Source organism: Pipistrellus hanaki (genome assembly GCF_964339955.1).
Source record: "Pipistrellus hanaki genome assembly, chromosome: 2".
In the NCBI taxonomy this organism is placed as follows: Eukaryota; Metazoa; Chordata; class Mammalia; order Chiroptera; family Vespertilionidae; genus Pipistrellus; species Pipistrellus hanaki.
Genome location: NC_140504.1, coordinates 28,058,518 through 28,081,406, shown reverse-complemented (window position 1 = coordinate 28,081,406; position 22,889 = coordinate 28,058,518). Strand labels below are relative to the sequence as shown.

Below are 22,889 nucleotides of genomic sequence, written 5' to 3'. Positions count from 1 at the left end.
TTAATTTTTCATACTATCTCGCTCCGTTCCTTTAGGAATTACTGTATCCTGCGAACAGGTCCTGTCCAATGTGTCACCCCAGGAATTAAAATCCAGAAGAGGGGACGTGGCTGCTGGTTGATCAAACGCTTGTTTTGTGTGGGTAGGAAGTGAAAAACTTTTCTTGTAGAGCGTACTTTCCATATGCTGAGATACCTTTGAAGACAAAATAATTATAGTAATTAAGCCTCTGAGTTCTTTCAATAACCCAGCATACTCTGATTGGCCATAGAGGACAGGGAGGCTGGGGTAATTTCAGGCACGGGCATCTGTATCGTTGTGGGGGACATGATTCTGGGACACATTCTCTCAGATTCATACAGTGGCCACTGCTGGGAAACTGGCTATCAAGGCGGTAGCAACTTTCCAATTCCCATTCCTAGTTCTGTTGTGGCTCATCTGCACACATAATTATTTCACTTTGAGTTCACTCCACCCCTCCCTTTTCAATGGTCTCACAAGAGGTCCCATAGGCAACCCCCTCCACCTTCTCCAACACCCAGCTGGTCCTTCTCCTGGCTAATGGCTGGAAGTTTTTGGACAATCTCAGCACACAGCTTAGTGTTGAGACAGAAATGGAGCTGTTATGACAGTTAGTGTCCAATACTAACCATAGGGCTCCTACACAAACCTGATCCTGAATGGGACCCAGGAGATTCTGTATTGTTCACAATGTCACAGCTCAAACCCAGCATCCTCCATGCTGATAATATTTGAGTTCTCAAATGCCCGTAATTCTTTTTTCTTCCTACCCCTTTCATGCTCAGTTCAGGTCCACCTTCTAAGCCTCTATTCTGGAGAAAGTGTTTCCTTCTTAGCAGGCTCTCTATAATGGAATATTGCCGTTGATTCCCATTTGGAGATTGAGACTTTATCTTATCCACCAAGATATCTTGTCTGAGGACCTCCTGCCTGCTCACCTCCTAGGTCTTCCAGGGGTTCCTCAGAATCTTACAATTCTGCTGCTTCAGTTGAACCCCTGGGCCTTCCCAATCCCAAGGACTCCACAACCATTCTGTTTGGTTGAATGTCTGGGATCAGCTGGACTTCCACTCCCCCACCATCCTACCAGCTTCTGTGGGAGCCCAGGCCTGTTATGCTGGCAGATGGCTCTAACAGCTCAGCTGCGCTTCATGGAAGCACTTATACATATCAGATCCAAGCACAGCCTCCTGAAAATTATATAGGGAGCAATGCTAACAGCAACTGAGGAGAAGCTTAAAAATGATCTGGAGTTGGCCACATTGTAAAGTCAAAAAATTTTTTTCTAAAGAAATAAATCGAAGCCAAAGTAAAAACCATGTAGTGTCATTTAAGCATGCCAAGAGATATAGCATCCCCACCAAAAAAGAAATCACGGAAAAGTGAACCATATTGTACTACTGTTAATTTCTTAACTTTGACAAATGTGCTAATTATGTAAGATTTTAATATTAGCAAAAGCTGAGCGAACTCTGTACTATCTTTGCATCTTTTCTGTATCTAAAATTATTCCAAAAAAAAGACATTAAAAAAAGAATAACAATGGAAATATGAAAGTATTTGCATTATAAACAACAACATTTTTTACCTTAAAATTTTTAGGCAGATAAAAATGGCTTTTGAAGAACATTTGAAATCTCAGCTCCTGACATAAACATGCAGTATAAAAAGATGCCTTATAATGCAGTATAAATTCTGGGAAGAATTAGTTGATGCTTCATGGAAACCCCTTCTTTCAACAAATAATTTTCTACCTGTTACAGAGCTTGCATATTCTAAGGATACATGAGTCAACAAAACAAATAAAGATCTTTGCTCTCACTGGATTCCTTCATTAGCCTTCAAACAATTCTAGTGGGGGCAGAAGGAAATCAACAATGAACATTAACATAACCAATAAATAAATTAAATCGTATGATTGAAGGTGATAAGTGCTATTAGAAAAAAAAAAGAGAGCAGAAAAGGGGAATAGTAGTATGCATGAGCTGGGCTGTGTGCAATTTTAAGTAGGGTGATCAGAGCAAGCCTCACTGAGAAGGTAGAGAGAGCAAAGCATGAGTCTATCAAAGGGAGGAGCATCCCAGGTGGAGAGAATGGCCCTACGGTGGAGCCTGCCTACACGCTGAAGTAGCCAGAGGTGTGTGAGCAGAAGCAGTACCTGTGGGGGGGAAAAGTATATGAATGAGGAAGGTGAGGGTGGTGGTGGGAGGGGAGGAGTGTAAATAAATAGGATCTTGGCTTGTACTCTGAAGAAGATGGGGAAATATTGCAAACTTTTGAGCAGAAGAATAACATGGTCTGTCTTAGGCACTGCACAACGAAAGGTTTCAGTTAATATTAAACCACATATACAATGCTAATCCCATAAGATTATAATGGAGCTGGAAAATTCCTTTTGCCTAGGGATGGCATAGCCATTGTCATGTTGCATTACTTATTTGTTTGTGGTGATGCTGGTGTAAACCTACTGAGCTGCCAATTGTACAAAATTATAGCACATACAATTATGTAAAGTACATAATATTTGATAATACATGACTGCATTACTGGTTTATGTATTGACTATATTTTTACTATTATTTTTTAAATGTTTATTTATTGATTGACTGTAGAGCGAGAGAGGAAGGGAGAGAAAAAGAGAAAAAAAACACATTGATTTGTTGTCCCACTTATTCATGCATTCATTGGTTGAGTCTTGTATGCGCCTTGATCGGGGATTGAACCCACAACATTGGCATTATTTTAGAGTGTACTATTTCTACTTACAGAAAAAAGTTTCCTATGAAACTGTATGCCCGTGTTATGGTGGCAGCAATCTCATGCATCTCATATTTACCGTTTCCTCATTCGCTTGCTTTAATCCCATATTTTGTACAATGACACGCTGCACAGGCTTGTAGCCTAGGAGGAATAGGCTATGCCTATAATCTAGGTGTGTAGTAGGCTATACCATCTCCGTTTGTGTAGTGCACTCTATGGCATTCACACAGTGAAATTGCCTGAGGACACATTTTTCAGAAGTATCACCATTGTTAGCTGTGCATGACTGTACTAGAAAAATAATCCTTCACTGCTTTGTGACTACGCTCTGGTTGGGCGAGGGCAGAGCAGGGACAACAGTGAGAAGGCGAATGCAGGAACCCAGTGAAAGAAGATGGAGCCTTAGACCCGAATGAATTGTGGAGATGGTGGAAGGTGGAGATGGTGAGAAGTGTCGCACTGGAGCTGGCTTGTTCCAGTCCTGAGAGTCAACTGTTACAACTCTAGGGAATTTGCAAGCCAGGAATTGGCAAATTTTAAATATGCCATTGTTAAAATTTAAATTTTATAAACTTACAAGTAAATACATGATGTTATAAAAGTGCATGTAGACTAATAAAAAATTAAATTATATAAATTTACAATGTAAAATTCTATATTGGAAACTAAAGTAATAAAAACCTAAAACTCATCACTTCCAAACTGTCTCTACCTAATTCTCTTATCATTCATTATCTCTGCCGCTGAGGCTACTTGTGTCTATTCTCTTCACGTGGCACTCTACAATGGGATGCTCTTCCCAATTCTGTATCCAGTGACATGACACTGACAGTCTGTCAGCCATGGTGTGAATATTTACACTGTAGAAATTGACAGGTGCTACAAGTCTGGGTTCATTTTGATTTTTTTATTTTTTTATTTTTATTTTTTTCATTTTGATTTTAAAGCGAGCTGGTTGTTAAACATTTGCTAGCACACCATTGCATTTTGCCTTCCCAACTACACCTAGGAATGCATGCTACTACTCCATTCCAAAGCTTTCAGGTTCCCCACTTCTACTATGCCCCCACCCAAAGAGGGGAAGGAGGTTAAATAGGTATTAGGAATATTACAACAGGATGAAAGTAACATATTTCTCCTAAGCTTCATACCCTTAGTAGATATCTAACTATGAAAAATGGCCATACCTGCAACTGGATCTTTAGTGCTGGACCTAGCTTTAGCCCCATAGTGCTTCGAAGATGCTCCTCTGTGAGTAGTGGCAAAGTTTCTCCATCAATTGCATGATCTTTAAATACCTTAGATAACACAAAAGATATTAACACAAAAGATGTTGTCTCGGTGTCTTTTTTAAAAAAGTTCTTGTTTTATGTGCAGGTAGCTTAGTATTGGAGGAAACATTGCCGGGGAATGACACAACATTTTATAACATTTCTTATTTCAGTTACTCTCTCTTCTGTGCCCCAGTAGCACAGTGTTCATGATCTTCAATAACTCTTTGTGGTGACTGTTTATATATAGATATATATATTTTTAAAATATATTTTATTGATTTTTCTACAGAGAGGAAAGGAGAGGGATAGAGAGTTGGAAACATCGATGAGAAAGAATCATCAGTCAGCTGACTCTTGCACACCTCCTACTGGGGATGTGCCCGCAACCCAGGTACATGCCCTTGACCAGAATCAAACCTGGGACCTTTCAGTCCGCAGGCCGACGCTCTATCCACTGAGCCAAACCGGTTTCGGCTCTTTGTGGCAACTGTTTCCTTGTCTATCCTTGTATATTAGCATCTCTGAGGCATCTGACCCAGGTCCCCTTTGTTGTTTCTGATTCATCTCGGTCTCTCTCTGGGCTTCCGTGAGTGTCTCTCACTGCAGGTTTTATGATGTACATCTAACTTAGAGGCCAATGATGGCAATTCTGCCTCTTAGATGGCGTATTTATTAGCCAGCCCCATTGTTTCAGCCTTGAATCAAATTTCACTGTTGCTCCTCTGAGGAGGCTCTCCCACTAGTCTGGCCACCTTCAACCTACTTTTATAAAAGTAACTTGAGTGACCCTTCTGAAATAAAGCTAATCACACCACTTCTTTGTAGAGGGCCGCCTGGGAAGGCACATGGGCAATTTTCTTTAATTATCGTCAGCTGAACTCAGAGTGTAGGCAGAGCCACGCCTGGGGAACATGTTTCCCCAAGATGGTGGACATGTTGTCAGCTTGGCCTTCATATCAGCCCAAGTGTCGGCAGGGGCGGGACTAGATATGTAAATCGAGACATGCTAGGGCCTACTTAAGAATGCAAATAAGTTGGTGTTACTTCCTGGTATTGGGGGTATAAAATAAATGCGCTGGGAGGGGCTGTTGTCATAGTAGTCTTCCTGCCTCTCCAGCAGACAGGATGGCGGCCCACCCAGCTCCCAGCTTAAAATATATCTCTGTGTCTTCTCTCTTTATTTCTATTATTTCTCAATCCCTGGCCACCTCCACTTAGAACTGGTTTGTTCATCTCTCTTTCCATGCGGGACGTGGAAAAGGGAGATCCCCACCATGTCTGGCCCCCTGAACTTCTTAAACTTCCATCGCCTCTGGGATAAAGTCCATCGCTGAGTCTTCCAGGCTCCTTGTGACCTGGCCCCTTTCCCCACTCCCGTCTCCTGTCTTGCCATTCTCTCCTCTCTCACCTTGGCCTTGGCCCTCTGTGGGCCACTAGAAACTGCTCTCAAAAACCCAACTAGTTACTTCTCTACCTTCTCTCTGGCTCCCTAGTCCTTCCTAGAAATTCCTCCTTTGCCTCTGTGCTGCCTCACTTCCTTCCTCAGCTGGTCAGCTCATTGACAGGTCTCACTTTTGATGCCTCTTCCTGCAGGAAGCCATGAGGCACGTACCTGTCCTCTCCCTGCACGTCTCGCCCTGACGTGAACCCCTTAACAGTGTCCCTCTTCTGGGATACAAGCTCCCAGGGAGGGGAACCACGTTTGCCTTGTTTCCGCTGTGTGTCCAGGCCTTGGCCGGATGCCATGGAATCAACTAAAAACTGGGATCTGCCTGGGAAGCTTCCATGCCAGGAACTTTGTGTGCTAACATATTGTAGCTATTTGCAAAAATATGTTTATTAAGTAATTGTTCCTCTTCTTATCTTAATTAAGCAAATCATAGGATGGCTAATATAAATTAACTTCATTTGGGCCTAAGAAAGAAAATTGGCAGTTTAGGTTAGTCTTGTAGCCTTCTCTTGGGAAAATGGATGATCTCCCTTAGGTTTTCTGAAATATAAAGGATAACTCAAGGGTCTCTTACCTCTTTGAGAACTCCTAGGGGCTCTTGACTGGAAACCATCTGGCTCAATATCCTCAATGTAGAATAATTATAATGGAAAAAGCTGCATTTGTAGTCACATACACATTTTTCAAGTACTTACTCTTTTAGCCACCTTGATGTCAATCTTATTTAACTGAAAAATAGGGCTAGTATCTTCTTTGCAAAATTATGCTATAGACTAAATTTAAAAGCTAATCTGTAAATGATGTGCCTAGGATAGTGCCTCGCATATAGTCAACCCAATAAAGTATAGGTATTATTATTCTAATTTTTTTTTTAAATAAAAGAGAGAGCAATGTAGAGAAGGTTAGAAAGTTGCCTAAGTATAGCTTGCCAGTTAGAGAACTTACAAAATAGCATATAGTTTTTGATTCTGAGCCAGGATTTCCCCTGCTTAATTCCACTGCCATTCAGAAAAAGGAGTGCTGACGAACATAGTAAAGCATATTGATGGTGGGAATTTTGCTTATTTTTCCCCCCTTGGTAGGAATTCCAGTGAGCAGTTTAGGGATTATCAGAAAGCACAAAGAGAGAGAGAGAGAAAGAGAGAGAGAGAGAGAGAGAGAGAGAGAGAGAGAGAGAGAGAGAGAGAGAGAGAGAGAGAGAAACCACAGGGGTACATTTTCAGAGGCAGTGTGGCCTCCAGGGACTGACATGCATGAGGCCTGAACCCTCAGCCTTGGCAGATGAGCCCTGGACCTGAGGCTAAGACTCAGAACACGCCACTGTCTCTCAGAAGATGTCTCATTCTCATTCTCCTGCGAGCAGCTAGGGCCCAAAGCACTATATAAATGTGCACATGGTTTGCCAAAACCGGTTTGGCTCAGTTGATAGAGCATCGGCTTGAGGACTGAAAGGTCCCAGGTTCAATTCCGGTCTTGGTTGCGGGCACATCCCCAGTGGGTGGTGTGCAAGAGGCAGCTGGTCGGTGTTTCTCTCTCATCGACGTTTCTAACTCTCTATCCCTCTCAATTCCTCTCTATGTAAAATCAATAAAATATATATTTTTTTAAAAATGTGCACATGGTTTTACTAATTCCAGTTATTTTTAGGGAGAGAAGATTGTATCTGCTGAGTTCATTTCCTTAGACAAACAAAACATGTTGCAGGTCTCCTGGATGTCCCTAAACAACTCTTTCTCTACACCTGTTTGAAGGGGTTCGTTTGAAAGGGGGGAAAAATAAAGGAGTTAGTTTACATTGGGGCTTGGGTTTTAGCTGTGGTTATGTTTTTTCTGGATTTCCTTTTCTATCTGCAGGAGGTAGGTGGAGGGAGATTGCTGAGTAGATACCTAAGGCAGAGGTGAGGAAGAAGAGGGTAGGGAACAGTGGTTGTAACCCTGACAAGTCCCTGGGCTGTGAGTAAAAACCTAAGGCATGTTTGGACAAGGGTACTTGTGACAGTTGTGCACAGGCAGTGCTGCTTAGGAGTTTGTTGCAACCAGACTGCACCCAGTCTTCTGCATCCAGGAGAATTCTCCTATTTCTGTACAGATCACGGTCACTCTCCGTGCTGGGGCCGTACCCAGGAGAGCAGCAGCGCTCTTGTAATCGATCTCGCCAGTAGTTCCTGGGAGGGAATGGGCTTTAATGAGGAAACAAGAGCAGGACTTGACCTAAGCGCGTTTGAGAAACATCTAGAAATAATCATTTCTGCTTCTTGGGGTGGGGAAGGGAGAACTGACATCCTGTTGGTGAGAGATAATGAGTCAGCAAAAGTTTGGGTATTGGTGTCTATGTAGCATCCAAAAGAACATTTGGGATGATAAGGTTTGAAATGCAACATTATTTTTTACAAGAGTGGTTTTTATAAACTGCATTTTAAATAAAATTTTTATATTGATTCCAGAGAAGAAGGGAGAGAGAGAGATAGATAGAAACATCAATGATGGGAGAGAATCATTGATCAGCTGCCTCCTGCACATCCCCCACTGGGGATTAAGTCCATAGCCTGGCCAAGTGCCCTGACAGGGAATTGAACTGTGAGTTCCTGGTTCATTGGTCGACACTCAACCACTGAGCCACACCAGCTGGACATAAACTAAACTTTTATGGTTGGATCACTGACTGATTAATAATGATGAGAGTTCAAACAGATTCAATCCATCAGAAGTCAGCCATAAAAATAAAGTCAGCAATGACATGTACATTATATAGTGGGTTTCTTATTTCTGGCTGATATAATGATGAAATTAGCACTTATTCAGTATTGACAAGATGCCAGGAACTCTTTATTGTTTATAACATTCCTTGAGAGAATATTATACTATCCCTATTTACAGATGAAAAAACTGAGACACAGAGAAGAGATGAAAATTATCTTAGATCACATGTCCAGAAAGTGGAAAAGCCAGGATTTGAACTTACAGTTTCTGGTTTCATAAGTACACTCTTAATTACTACTCCATATAACTTTTTTGTAAGTCTCATAAACAAAGCCATAAAAAGAAAATTCTTAACAGCAATACATGAAGAAAAATATTCTCACACCATTGAAACACCATGATCTCTAACATCAGTTAATTATGATGTTGTTAAATCATAATGTCCTTTTCTTGCTTTTCCCCCCTTTAATACATAAACATATATATTAAGACAATGATACATGATTTAATAGGCACAGTGTTGCTTGAAATTGTGTTATTAAATCATTTGAAAAAGTAAACCATATGCATGAAAATGTAGCATTGACATAAACTTCAAAAACTTGCCAACCCATGATTTTTGTCACTGATTTTCCTATATGAATGAAAGTACTCTTCTTCCCACCTATCCTGACATTAATGGAATTTTTAAGAAAGTAGTATTTATCTGTGCAGTTTTGTATATTGTTCTAGCATGAATATCGAATTTAAGAACAATTAATCTCCAGCTTTTCAGATCTGCTTTTGTCCTTTTTATTTTATTTTTTATTTTTAAATTGATTTCAGAGAAGAAGGGAGAGGGAGGGAGAGAGAGAGAGAAACATCAATGATGAAAGAGAATCATTGATCAGCTGCCTCCTGCATGCCCTCCCACTGGGGATGGAACCCACAAGCCAGGCATGTGCCCCCACCTGGAATGGAACCTGGGAACCTTCAATCCGCAGGCCGACACTCTATCCACTGAGCCAAACCAGCTAGGGCTGTCTTGTCCTTTTAAAATGAAGTATATAATATATTTCTGTTACCTATTATGAGTAGCCTAAAACTTCTGGTACAGAAGTATATGTTCCTAAGATAATTGTTTATGGAGGAGTAGGGAGGATACTAGACATTTCTCATTCTTTTTCCATCTTTGGACTCTGAATCTCCTAATTTGGGGAGGATTCCCACCTCTCAGGAGTCTTGATAGGACAGAAACTAAAGCCAGACATGGGCTTTGCCAGCTGGGGTGTGGGCATGGGACCATCCTTCCACCAAACAGAAGCTCCTGTGCCAAAATAGCCAATGCCCCAAAAGGGATGAGATTATTAGGAATCCTCTCTAGGGTGAAAAAGTGCAAGTTTGACTGAACTCATTATAAAGGAAATATATTTCAAAGTATCTTATGAATTTCTATGAAAATACTTAAATTCAGGTCACCTGAGCGTAGTCTGAACAACCCGGAAGGCCACGGATGAAGTTGTGCACATCACTCACGCTCCACTTCTGAATATCCTCATCCACAGACAGAGTCTCCCCTCTTGTAACCAGTACATGTGTTCCTTTAAAATGGAAAGACAGTGATTGGGTGGTATAAAATTTCCAGGGGAAAGGAGGACACTAAGAGCACTGTTTTATGTACAGTTACATCAATTTCCTCATATTTTAGTACCATGAAGTGGCCCTTTTGTAGAGATCTACATGCGAACTCCTTCAAGAATATTAAGAATTATTGAGAGGTGTTTTCTAAAAAGCCTAGCTGCCTCTTTTCTTTTCTTCCTCTCAACAGGGAAGGGGAACATCCAGCCCGAGGGCCATATAAGGCCCACGAAATCATTTGGTCTGGCCCTGCCAAGGCATTAGCAGTGAGGTGGATGGGCTAGAAGAGGTCGATGGGGGACATATGTAATACTTTCAACAATAAAGATTGGGAGGGGGGGGGAGTATGACCAAATATAGCAGGCTAAATTTTTTTTAAATATATATTTTATTGATTTTTACAGAGAGGAAGGGAGAGAGATAGAGAGCTAGAAACGTCGATGAGAGAGAAACATCGACCAGCTGCCTCTTGCACACCCCCTAAATGGGGATGTGCCCGCAACCAACATACATGCCCCTGACCGGAATCGAACCCGGGACCTTTCAGTCCGCAGACCGATGCTCTACCACTGAGCCAAACCGGTTTTGGCGAGCAGGCTAATTTTTAAGTTGATAATTTTGTATGGCCCTCAAATAATGTCATAAATAACAAAATGACCTTGGCAAAAAGAAGGTTTCCCACCCCTGCAAATCTAAAAACTCTTTAATGACCACATTATCTTAAGTAAACAAAGAAGTCCCAGAGCAGCTTCCCTCAGATTCCAATAGAAATGCCCTGTGGATTTCATTCTGGAGACTAACACCACCACGTCCTATGACGTTTTGCAATTTATCATGCTCTCTAGGCCATGTAGGGATTTAGTCGCATCTTCACCAAAACAGCAAATTCACACTTTGTAAGGAAGCAGTTGGTCTGGTGGCTAGATCATGATCCCCTCCAATTCCTGTAGTTTAACATATTTTTATCTAAAGAAGTTCTAGAAAACTAGAACTTTAGTGTTTGGAGGGGAAAAGTGCATTTATATTTTTAGGTCAGAAGGTATCATTAACAGTAATGGGCACTGAAAGTTAATACAGATAGAATTCATATTTTTAAGCAAGAAGCCCCTCTATTTTGTATTGAAGAAATTAACAGCAAATTGAACTAAATTTTTAATGAAAAATTCTGGTAGGTTGCCCCATCTTCCTCATACTTGCCTACCTAACCTTTGCTGTAAATTCTCTACATAGCTGTATAAAGAGAGTTTAGTTTCACCGGTATGGCTTCTTAGAACTAAAGTAATAAAATGACTTCAAAAAGAGGTCATTCTAAACGTGATTAAGAAAATAAAAGATAAAAGGAAGCATGATGATTTTAATTCTCTATGTAATTACTTAAGGACTTGAGGATCTGTGGTTCATGAGAATCTGCCATTGACCTTGCTCATGGATACCCACCTGGCAAAGATGGCTGAGGAACTGGAGGGTAAACCCCGTTCTTTTCACCACAGGCTGCAAACACCTGCTCTGAAACCTTCTCTCTCCCACCATCCCAGGCTTTTGCTTCCATGGGAGCATCATGAGTTCCCCAGGGTTCTCTCTGGGTGGGCTCCAACTCTCTACAGGTATTGGTGAGAACTGCAGTTGGCTTTTCGTTGGCTTCGCTTGACTTCTGGTTGTTGAGAGCTTCCGTTTCTGGGTCTTTGGCATACTCATCCTCTTCATAGGGAATCACATGAACCTGGCCTACGGATTTTTCTTCTGCTTGACTTTTGGAACTCTCAACATCACTGTCTAGAACTTTCTGATTCCCGGTACCTCTCCTGAGATGACGACATTTCTGCCCCCAGCCCTCTAGATAGTGTGGACCAGTTGCCACTAGCATGGGGTTTCCATGAAGACTTCTCAGGGAGCGTCTGTGCAAATGCAGGTCACCAGCAGAGAGCATGCTCCTGCCATGGCAGGTGGCTGGGCCACCGGGGATACTGGAGCCATAGGGGAATGGTACCCCCAGGCCTGCAAATCCTGTGGGATTCATTTTGTCTGTTCTTCTTTGCTGGTAGATGGCATGCATTTCCATTTCCAACCTAAAACAAAACAAAGTATTTTATGCAACCCAAGAAAACCATTAGAAATAGAATTTTATGGTGATGGAAGGAGACTTGACTTTGGGGGGTGAACACACAATACAATATATAGATCATGTATATATGGAATTGTACACTTGAAACCTATATAATTTTATTAACCAGTATCACCCCAAGTAATTAAAATTTTTTTTTAAATATAATTTTATTGGCCCTCTGCCTTCCTTAGCATCTCTGTTTTTCTTGTGAATCTTCACATTATCTGAAGTTTGTTGCACTTCACACTATCTGAAGTTTTTTGTAATATTCTTGAAGTATTTTTCTAGGTAATCATAATTAACCAGAGTGTGTGTGTATATATCTACATATAGAGATGTATACATAGGTATATACATATATTCATTCAGAATGTATATATATGCACATATAGCAAAATACACAAATACAATATACAAATATAATAAATGAATGAATGTATACCGTATATAATGCGAATCCCCCATAAAGTGAAGGGCATGGCTGACTCTCACAATGGTAGTCCAAGGCCAGTCTGTAGAGACTTACTCTAATAGATCTGACCAATTTAACAAGTTTGCCTGTTACATTTATATACATCTCTACTGTCAGTTAATAATGGAGCCCTGGGACGTTTCTTGCCAGAGATTAATCTTCAAAGGAACTAAAGTTCTGGAAGAGGTTTTTAAACCCTGCCATACAATTTCTGTGGGACTCAAGAACCATAGTAAGTCATGCAAGTCTCAACAGTTACAAATTACTCCAGGAGTTGGGGTGGAGGAGGAGAGTGTTTTGCTTACTTTACATGGCTTATTGGTTATCACCTGGATTCCTTAGGTTTGGTGGTAAGAAAATTGACCCTGATGCCTTCTTTCCCCAGAGCCATACCCTAGTCATTACTGTCATATTTCCTTTCTCCTGGTAGCTACAGCTAAAGGGCACTGCTGGGCTTAGGGGTAGGGGCTGGGGGGGGGGGGTGCTGCCTGAACTCTGCTGGTGTTGTCTGAAATGGGAGTGGCAACCTTGACTTCTATTTTTGAGCAGAATTCAAGTCATTTAAGTTAAAAATGCCAGCATGAATTTCAGAGGAATCGCTGCTAGGCATTTTAATCATGAGACATCCACAAACTATTACAGTCTGTAAACTTAGGTTCACTACATAATTTCTAATCTTGCTTTTATCTTTAACCAACCTGTATGTGTGTTTGTGTGTGTATGTGTGTGTGTGTATCCTATTTAATAAAGAGGGAATATGCAAATTGACCATCACACCATCACAAATATGGCAGCACCTATGGCCACAAGATGGCGGTGCCCAGTCCCCTCAGCCCCATTGGAGGACCCAGTCCTTTCAGCCCTGGCTGGGGGTTGGCAGGCGTGTGGTGCAGCCAGGCCTTCCCTCAGCCCCCCAGCTGCCCAGGGGTGGCCCAAGGTACCTTCCCTCAGTCCCCCAGCTGCCCAGGGGTGGCAAACCTCAGATGGCAGCTGCCCAGATGCCTAGGGCAGGCCCAATGTGCAGGCAAGCCTTGGATGGTGGCTACCCAGCTGCCCAGGGATGCCTGAGGCTCAGGTAACCAGGGCTGGCAGAGGCTTGTGCTGCCAGCAATGGCAGCAGTAGAGGTATGATGGGGGCGTCACCTCCCTGATCACTGGTTGCCTTCCACCCCTGAGCCCTCCCAGACTGTGAAGGGGTTTTTCATGCACTGGGCCTCTAGTATATGTATATACTAGAGGGCAGCCCAGGAGCCCTTGGGGGAATCTCTGACTGAAGGCTTAGGCCTGCTCTATGTGAGGAGCGGGCCCATGCCAACAATCAAACATCCTTAGTGCTGCTATGGAGGTGGAAGTGCCACTGCTCTTGCCAGTCGTAAGCCCAGCTCAGGGCTTTTGGCTGAGTGGCCTTCCCCCTGTGGGAGGGCACTGACCACCAGAGGGCAGCTCCTGTGTTGAGCATCTGCCCCTTGGTGGTCAATACGCATCATAGTGACTGGTCGTTCCACTGTTTGGTCAATTTGCATATTAGCCTTTTATTATTCAGGAGATCTTATTTTTTTTATTTTTTATTTTATTTTTTTTTAGTATTCTTGAAGTATTTTTCTAGGTAACCATAATTAATCAGAGAGAGTGTGTGTGTGTGTGTGTGTGTGTACGTGTGTATCTACATATAGAGATGTATACATAGATATATACATATATTCATTCAGAATATATATATATGCACATATAACAATATACACAAATACAACAATATACAAATACAATAAATGAATGAATGTATACTGTATATAAAAGTATATATATAACTGTATCTATTTACCTATCTAAAAACAAATGAATAAACAAACAAGTGAATGAATAGAAGATAAATAAACAGCATTGTTACATTACCTAGCAGTATGCTGCCTTTGAATCATTTCATTCTTCCTGGCCACAGCCTTTACGGATTCCGGTGGTAAAATGCCCCAACCTTAAGAAAGAAAATCAACATCCCGCCCCACAAACAAATTAACAACATTCATTTGAAAATAATAAAGTATACTGATTAAAATAGTATTGCAAAATCACTAGTTGAGCACCATGTTGGAAACAGTACCATTGCTAGTCAGCACCTTGGAATCATGTTGGTGAGGGCATCATGATAACACTAGATACTTTTTCTTTAAGGTTGGTCCATGATTGGTGACATTTCCTGCCACCAAAAGGAAATCTATAAAATAAACTGTGGATCTTGTGATCTCTTGCTTTTGAAGTAAAAATTGATAGCCCCTCTCCCCCCACACACTTTTGGTACAAAAGGAATTAGTTGACCTTTAAAAAAATGTAACTAAGTGTTTTCTTGATACACTGAAATCCCTGGAAATAAGTGCATGAGCTAAGAGGATAAAATATGTAGTTCTCTATCTGGACATCATGGTGCATCTGAGGAAAATACTTTTTCCTAAATGATTTCAACGGAGTGGGGTAGCAATTGTATTCCTTGTGTCAATCTACTAAAATGTCTTGAAATAATGGCAGCATAATCAGAATTCAAGGCTCTATTTTTGACTAGTAATGTAACACTATATTGATTTTTTCTTTATCTGCACTCTTGTGCACCTAGCATCTATACTGGTGCTTCTCAAACCATCTATGGTGAGATAATTCTTTTCTTTTTAAATTTCCAATCCATCATGGACCAATCCTTTTTAAAAATACAACAAAATGATATTTTATAAAATGGAAATGGTTTCGGCCAAAGGGCATGTGCCTTTGTTGCAGGCACATCCCAGGGGGTGGGCAGGAGGGAGCTGATCGATGTTTGCCTCTCATCGCTGTTTCTATCTGTAAAAAATCCTTCTCCCTTTCTATCTGTAAAAAATCAATACATTTTTTTTTAAAAAAAGGTAAGTCTTCACTATGCCTATTAGGCCACATATAAACTTCCTTCGGCCCCTTTAACTCTCAATTCTCCTTTCCTCCTGAACTCATCAGTTCCTTATATGTAAGACAGACAGTAATATTGCAGATTTTCATGTTATTCATCAGTAAATTGATAGTTGGAGAAGCGAAGCAATTTCCACTTGGTCACACAGTGGTGAAACCATAATTTAAATCTAAGTACTAACTGAAGAAACTACAAGTATAACTGCTATATCCTTCAGCCTCCAGTTCACAGTGGCTCCACATACGAGATCCATTGTTCATACCTGAGTAGACACGACTGGACATCATGTTTGGCATATTTACATTTGGTTGAACAGAGGATCCAAATCGGTATGGAACACAAAACTGTCTTGGATCAGTTGGAGCCACAGTGGAAGGCAATGCATCTCTAGGGGGGGAAAAGATATGAAATAGATAAAATGAGAAGGTAACTGTACAAAATTTCCATTGCATAGGCAATGAGATTTTGTTTTATTGCCATATTGGATTCTATCATCTCTTCCCAAAATGAAGTACAGAAGTCCTGCACTCTCTATTGGTTTAAATAGAAATAGGGTAAGGAAGATTGGAGGAAGGACTCTGCTAAGGAAGGATTGACCCAACTGACAACAACAGAGAAAATAGGAAAGAAAAGTTTTAGGATTGTTTGAAAGAAAATATCTGATTTTCCATGACCAACATAATATTCCTTTTTAAAAAAAAATCTTTAACAATCTCTGAACTTTTTAATCTCCCTCCCCCCACCTTCAAGGAGTTCCCTGCTTCTGCTACCTTAACACCTCAAAACTTTGGTGTCATTGATCTCAGATACCACTTAGCCACCCACAATCCTGCAGGTGATGATCTTTTGGATGGATTGCATGGAGTTGCTGTTGTCCAGGGTATTATCCGGATCAAAGTCCTTCCCTTCTTCTAGAAAGAGGGTGGTCGATGGCTATCTTAGCTTCCAGCTTGCCCTTGATGTTCAGCAGTGTCTTATACATTTAGTGCTGAGCTGCCCCCCCACCCCACCCCCATGTCCTGGTATGGGCCAGCTCTGACTCCAGCTCTGACTCCAGCTGGAGCAAATCTTACTGAGTTTTTCCATTTTTACGGCATAGCATGTCTCTATTTCCCTCAACTATTCTCCAAGTTGGCCTTCAAATTTTCTCATAGAGTTAAAGGATTGGATCATATGTCTTAGCTCCATGAGTGTCATCTCAGGAACTCCTATCTCAGTGATCTGCAAGGTGACCACTGTGGTGCTCTCTTCAATCTGCTGGGACTAGTACTTGTCTAGATCTCTTAGTTCTTCTGAAACATCTGGCAATAGTGGGTCCAGATGTCCACCATGATCTTACTGAGGTCCAACACCACAGCCAACCCAGAGTTGATAATTTGGTTTCATAGACCAGCTTTCTCACAGTGTTCCTTCTTCAAAAAGAGCAGCTACTCCTTGAGAGTCTCGATCTGTCTTGTCTCCAGCTGCAGCCAAGTGATAATGATATCAGTGACCTTCTGAAGCCCATTGATGTCATTTTCCACAGACTGGTACATGGCCAGCTCTGTCTCATACTTGACTCTGAAGTCATTAACAGCAAGACTGGCATTGTCAATCTGCAGAAAAATGCAGGCATGGTCCACAGAAGTTGCAAAGATCTGAGCCCACACATCCTAGATAGTCTCTAACCAAAGCTCCCCTTTTCTCCAAATGTTCCTGGATTTTGCTCTCTAGCCTCCAATTATCAACTTCCAGGGTCCTCATCCTTTCCAGACAGGAAACCAGGTGGTCATTCAGGCATTGCATAGTCTACTTCTTGCTCTGGATGCCCCCTATGCCCATCAGATCCCCGATCTCCAGCTACCCTGGACCCCCAGCTACCCTGCATACTCATGGAGAGGAACACAGAGATCCAGGAGCCCAAGCCCCAGGGCCTGCATAGATGCCAGCCATGCTGCTGACCAGCCTGGCTGGTGGTTGAGTGACTGCATGGAGCCCAGCGTTCGGTAGTTTGTGGAGAAACTTGAGTAGGTGCTCAGCTTATGTTGTCTGGGAGGACGATGAGAGGCCATGTCTTGGGTTAGAGCCACCCAACATACACTTGTGACCACAACATTTTTTTAATTCTTTACTGGAGACATTTAACTTGGATTTTGACAACTGGAACCAAAGTTTGACTTTCTGGATAAGTAATTTATTTATTTTGCCAAACTTCGGTGCTCTCTAGAAGTCAATTTTATCGCTCCTACTTCATGAACAAGAATAAATAATAGATGTTTACTCTTTCCTCAGAATATCAAAATATTCTAAAGAAGGTAAAACAAGAAACTGTCAAAGTGTGCAACAAAATATTAATACCGTCACTTTTCCTGAAAAGAAAGAATTGTTCTATCACAGGAAATCCAGGGTACCCAATTATTATGAACTAAATTGTGTCCCCTAAATCCAAATCCTGAAGTCCTACTCCACAATGTGACTGTATTTAGAGATAAAGCTTTTAATGGGGTAATTAAAGTTTAAATGAGCCCTAATCTAACAGGACTACTGTCCTTATGAGAAGAGGAAGAGATGCCAGGAGTGTACAAGTACAGAGAAAAATGTCATGTGAGGACTTGGCAAGAAGGCAGCTGTCTGCAGACCAGGGGAGAGAGGTCTCACCACAAGTCAATGTTGCTGCCACCTTGATATAGGGCTTTCAGCTTCTCGAACTGGGAGAAATAAATTTCTGTTGTTGAAACCCTCTAGTCTGTGATATTTTGTTATGGCAGCTCTCATAGACTCTACCAATGTTCGTCCCTGCACAATTCCTGTCACATGGTAAAAGTGCTTGTCAGCTATTTGCTGAGTATGTCAAGGCCTCAAAGGGGAAATGACAGGAAGCGTGTTGAAGGTACAGTCAGCAGAGTATCTTGACGTGAATTATTGCACCACTGTTCACTGAAATAACATTAGACCATAAGACAACGCCGAGGTTAAAATCATCCAAAAACTTAAGGATGTTCCATGTTCTCCTTTGACCATAATATTATGTTGGAAATAAATACCTATCCAAGGGCAGAGGTTCAAATGGTGAGGGAACCAGTGGGATCCTTTGCTGCCCTGATGCTGTCAGTAAAGGGTTCATGGCCATCGTGGGATTTATCATCAATACCTCTCGCCACTGATGGAATTCTAAAAAGAAGCAGATAGATCTGTTAATAAATAACTCTACTTTTTGAGAACAATTTGAATTTTTCTTAACACAATGAACACCTTTAGTGTTTTCCCAACACTTGGGGAAAACTAGAAGCACCAAGCTTTCAGTTACACAAAAACCCCTCCATTGTCAGCACCCAGACACAACTGTAGAGCTGTGTTTGATCCATGTGCCCTTGAAACTTGTTGCAGAGTCCACAGGTAACAATAACAAAATAAAACCAGCCCTGCAAGATTCCAGAAATACCAGCTTCCACTCTTACAGCTTAATTTGATTTGTGTGTTACTAGAGGTAAAAATGCAAATACTTTCTTGTGTTCAAAAATATTCCTAGTAGTTGATAGGATTAAAAAAAAGAAGAAGAAGAAAGGGAAATCTTCTTAATGGCTAATAATACATCTAATTAGAAAGGATACAGGCTAAAAGCATGAGACTATATTTAACTAATATAAGTGACCAAGTTATATTCAAACATACATAAACTTTCTCTTCAGAGCCTACTGATCAGGAAAAGAGATAATATTTTGCCTTACATTTTCTTGTTAATTATTTTGGGGATAATATTTTGCCTTACATTTTCTTGTTAATTTTTAATGTCCTTTAGATAATTTTAAATTTAAATAAATATAGGTCAAACAGGTTATTTTAGCTTCTCCTGCATCGTCAGTTGTACTCAAAATAAACAAACAAACCAAGACACCTACAACTATGTTTGAAAAAAAAAAAAAAAAGGGAAATTAAGAAGACAAATTCTGCTTTTAAAGTAGTGATCTTTCTTTCTTCCTTTCTTGTGTGTACATTTGATTTAAATTTTAAATAGTTAATACAATCATATGATTCAATAACTAAAAATATAATGGTATTTAAATAAGCAATCACTTCTTTAGCTTCTTTATCAGACAAACCTACTGACAAAATTGTAAATTCTAGTCCATGGGTCACTTAACATTTGCTTTCACCATCTGTAATAATAATCTATAATAATAAAAGGATAATATGTTAATTAGACCAGATGTCTTCTGGATGTCATTCCGGACATCCTTCCTGACAAAGCCAGGCCCGGAGGGAAGTAGCCCAGGTCCTGGGTGCCTGCTGTCAGCCGAAGGAGAAAAGCCCAGGTCCTGGGCGCCAGAGGGAAGCTGGTGCTGCCAGCCAGGGGAAGGAAAGGCCTACTCTTGCATGAATTTCCATGCATCGGACCTCTCGTATATCTATAAATGTTTTAATATTTCTTTGTGTTGATTTATTTTCACTGTATTTCTGTCAGGATTAGAATAAGAATATCTACAAGGTGCCTGCCAGCCATGGTGAGCATGCCAACAAAGAATGTGGGCTGGGCATATGTCAGACATGGCTTGTGGTTCTGGCAAAGACACTGCCCTGTGGCTTGAAATCGCAGGTCCTCCACTTGAAATTTTGTGCACAGCCACCTTCTTCCCCCTCTATCCAGTACACAACAGAATGACATGGGATACAACCTGGTGGTTCATTTAAAAAATATATATATATATATATTTTATTGATTTTTTACAGAGAGGAAGGGAGAGAGATAGAGAGCTAGAATCATTAATGAGAGAGAAACATCGACCAGCTGCCTCCTGCACACCCCCCATTGGGGATGTGCCCGCAACCAATGTACATGCCTTTGACGGGTACATTGAACCTGGGACCTTTCAGTCCGCAGACCGACGCTCTATCCACTGAGCCAAACCGGTTTCAGCTGGTGGTTCATTTTGAAACATTATGAACTTCGATTTCTGTCACAAGTTGTCTTTTGAAGAAGTTTGAATTTACCCATGAATGAGATAGAATCTTTGAAATTATAAAATGCAGTGCTCATCTTGCATTTTATGGGATGCCTGAGACAAATCAGGAGGAAGGGGGAGGAAGACAGGGAGCAGTGCAGAATGCCTCTGGAGCCAGGATTGCCTCAGCATTGACCTCTTCCGCACACATGCCAATTTAGGGAAATGCCTTGGAGATTAGTCACCAAAAGTAGATGAGACTGTTTTATTTGGGATTCCCTTAAGCAGGCTTTGAGACAAGAGATTTTCCCATAAGGGAGTGGGAAAGTAAAAGGAGGAAGGGAAAAGCCAATAAAGAGTGAGTTATGTATGAGTTACTACTGTGGGCAACTGATGCTGGGACCTTCTAAGGATCCACGTGGCACACACCTCAGAAATGTCCCACTGAAAGCCAAAGAGTTGGCTATTTACCCAGCAATTTCTGTCAGGACACTTCTCCCTCGCATCTGGGTTATGCCTGAGCCTGATCCAGCAAAGTCCTATGGTGCAGAAGAAAGCCTTCAGACTGAGAAGTTGAGCAATGCAGGTGCTCGAGATGGAAGATGACCTCCATAGTTGCAGGTGAACTCAGTAGTGGACCAAGGGGATATGGGACAGGGCAGCAACAGTGTCTAACGCAATTGAGACAAAGTGGTTACCTTCTAGTGTCATTCCACTAGACAGTCGGCACAGATACCTTTCTTCTGGACTGCCAGGTTCACTGGGCACTGGCATATTCCTATGAGGCTCTGCAGGGTCCATTGTCTGCAACAAGACAGCAGGATTTTTTCCCCTGTTAGTCACATATTCAATGAGATAAGTGGGGACCCAAGGCTATGAGGCTAATGGAGAAAAAGAAATGAGACCCCAGAGACAAGTCTCACCTAATTTAATATAATTTAAAGCCCTTCTTGATACCATATCTGTTCTGGATTCTATGGTTCTTGGGTCTGGCTTTTTCTCTTTATGAGATGTCAAGGGAAGTGAATGTAATCTATAAAATGTTACACTTTTGATATGGTAGTTTATTATTTTTTAATCAATCCAATCCACCAAGATTTACTTAAAATGTAATTTATTTCCAATATCTAGGGAAATATTCCTATATCATGGAGGTCTCTGGAGAGAACAATGAGTCACTGGCATCTGCAACATCTAAGTGTTATCATCCTGGGCTCCACTTGGCTTTCCTAGTTTCTTTGGTGAGGGAGTGTTTCTTTACTTACCGCTATCATATCTATTGCTGCCCCGATTTTCTTTAAAAAACAACAACATTGCCTGGTATTATAGACTGAATGTTTATGTCTCCCTTCCCCGCCCCAAATTCCTATATTGTAACCTAATCCCCAATGTGATGGTGTTGGAGGTGGAGTCTTTGGGGGGGGGGGGGGGCGGAGGGGGATTAGGTTATGAAGGTAGAGCCCTCATGAATGAGCTTAGTGTCCTTAGAAACGAGATCGCAGAGATCTCCCTGACCCCTCAGCCACATGAGGACACAACAAGAAGATGCCCATCTATGAACCAGGAAGCAGGTCCTCACCAGACACTGACTCTGCTGGCACTGGCATCTTGGACTTCCTGCCTCCGGGGATTTTCTGTTTATAAGCCACTCAGACTGTAGCATTATGTGACAGCAGCCTGAATGGACTAAGATGCTTCGTTTTTTTTCAGGTTGTGCCTGTCTTCTTTTGTTTTCCAAAACTATACATATATCTATATATATAAAAGGCTAAGCGACCCTCCGACCATCCAACTGGCAGCTATGATGTGCACTGACCACCAGGGGGCAGACGTTCAATGCATTGCAGGAGCTGCTGAGCTCCGGTGATTTGGCAGCTATGGTTCTAGGGTAATGCACCCTAGAGAGGAGGGAGCCTGATTCCAGGATGTATTACTGGAGAACCACCCTCTTATAATCCGGGACCCCTCAGGGGATGTCGGAGAGCCAGTTTTGGCCTGATCCTCACAGGCCAGGCTGAGGGACCTCCCTGCCATAGGAGCATGCTCACTCTACAGATGCCCTTAGAGCCCTGGCATGGCCCTAGGTACTGCTGGCCGGGGAGGGACTGAGGGAGGTTGGCTCCAGGGCACGTCCAGCCCATCTCGCCCAGTCCTGCCCTGCTGGACACCTTCTAATTAATTTACTTTCAATGTGCATGAGTCTGTGCACTGGGGCACTAGTATATATATATATATAAATAATAGCATTTATATTTTTATTTTTAGGTTCATAACAAAATTGAGTAGATAGCACAGAGAATTTGCCGTATACCTCTCCCCCACAATTTATAGCCTTCCCTGGCGTGGTGCATTTGTTACAACTGATGACTCTACATCGACACATCACTTCCACCCAAAGTCCACAGTTTACCTTAGAGGTCGTGCTTAGTGTTGTACATTCTATGGGTTTTGACAAGGGTATAATGACATGTATTCACCAAAATACAGGACAGTTTCACTCCCCTGAACCAAATTATATTTTAAAGCAAATACTATCAGGACACTTCCAAGGAAATATTCTGGAATTGGCCAGATCTTTCCTTTCATCAGCCAGATAGATACGTGAAGCTCCAAATCTAAGTTTCTGTACATACACTATTTTGGA

The 22,889-nt window shown here is 41.6% G+C and overlaps 1 protein-coding gene across 1 annotated transcript; it reads right to left on the bottom strand.

Annotated features, from left to right (window-relative positions):
* SAMD7 (sterile alpha motif domain containing 7) lies at window positions 1-18,453 on the bottom strand (the record flags this gene model as incomplete). The annotated part of the gene is made up of 7 exons (XM_084874151.1): window positions 18,350-18,453; window positions 15,589-15,713; window positions 14,291-14,369; window positions 11,259-11,887; window positions 9,663-9,784; window positions 3,969-4,079; window positions 1-195 (listed from the first exon to the last, which is right to left on the bottom strand). Exons 1-7 carry the CDS (start codon window positions 18,448-18,450, stop codon window positions 1-3), a joined length of 1,362 nt encoding a protein of 453 aa, XP_084730277.1. The 5' UTR covers window positions 18,451-18,453.
* Window positions 18,454-22,889: the final 4,436 nt, after the last annotated feature.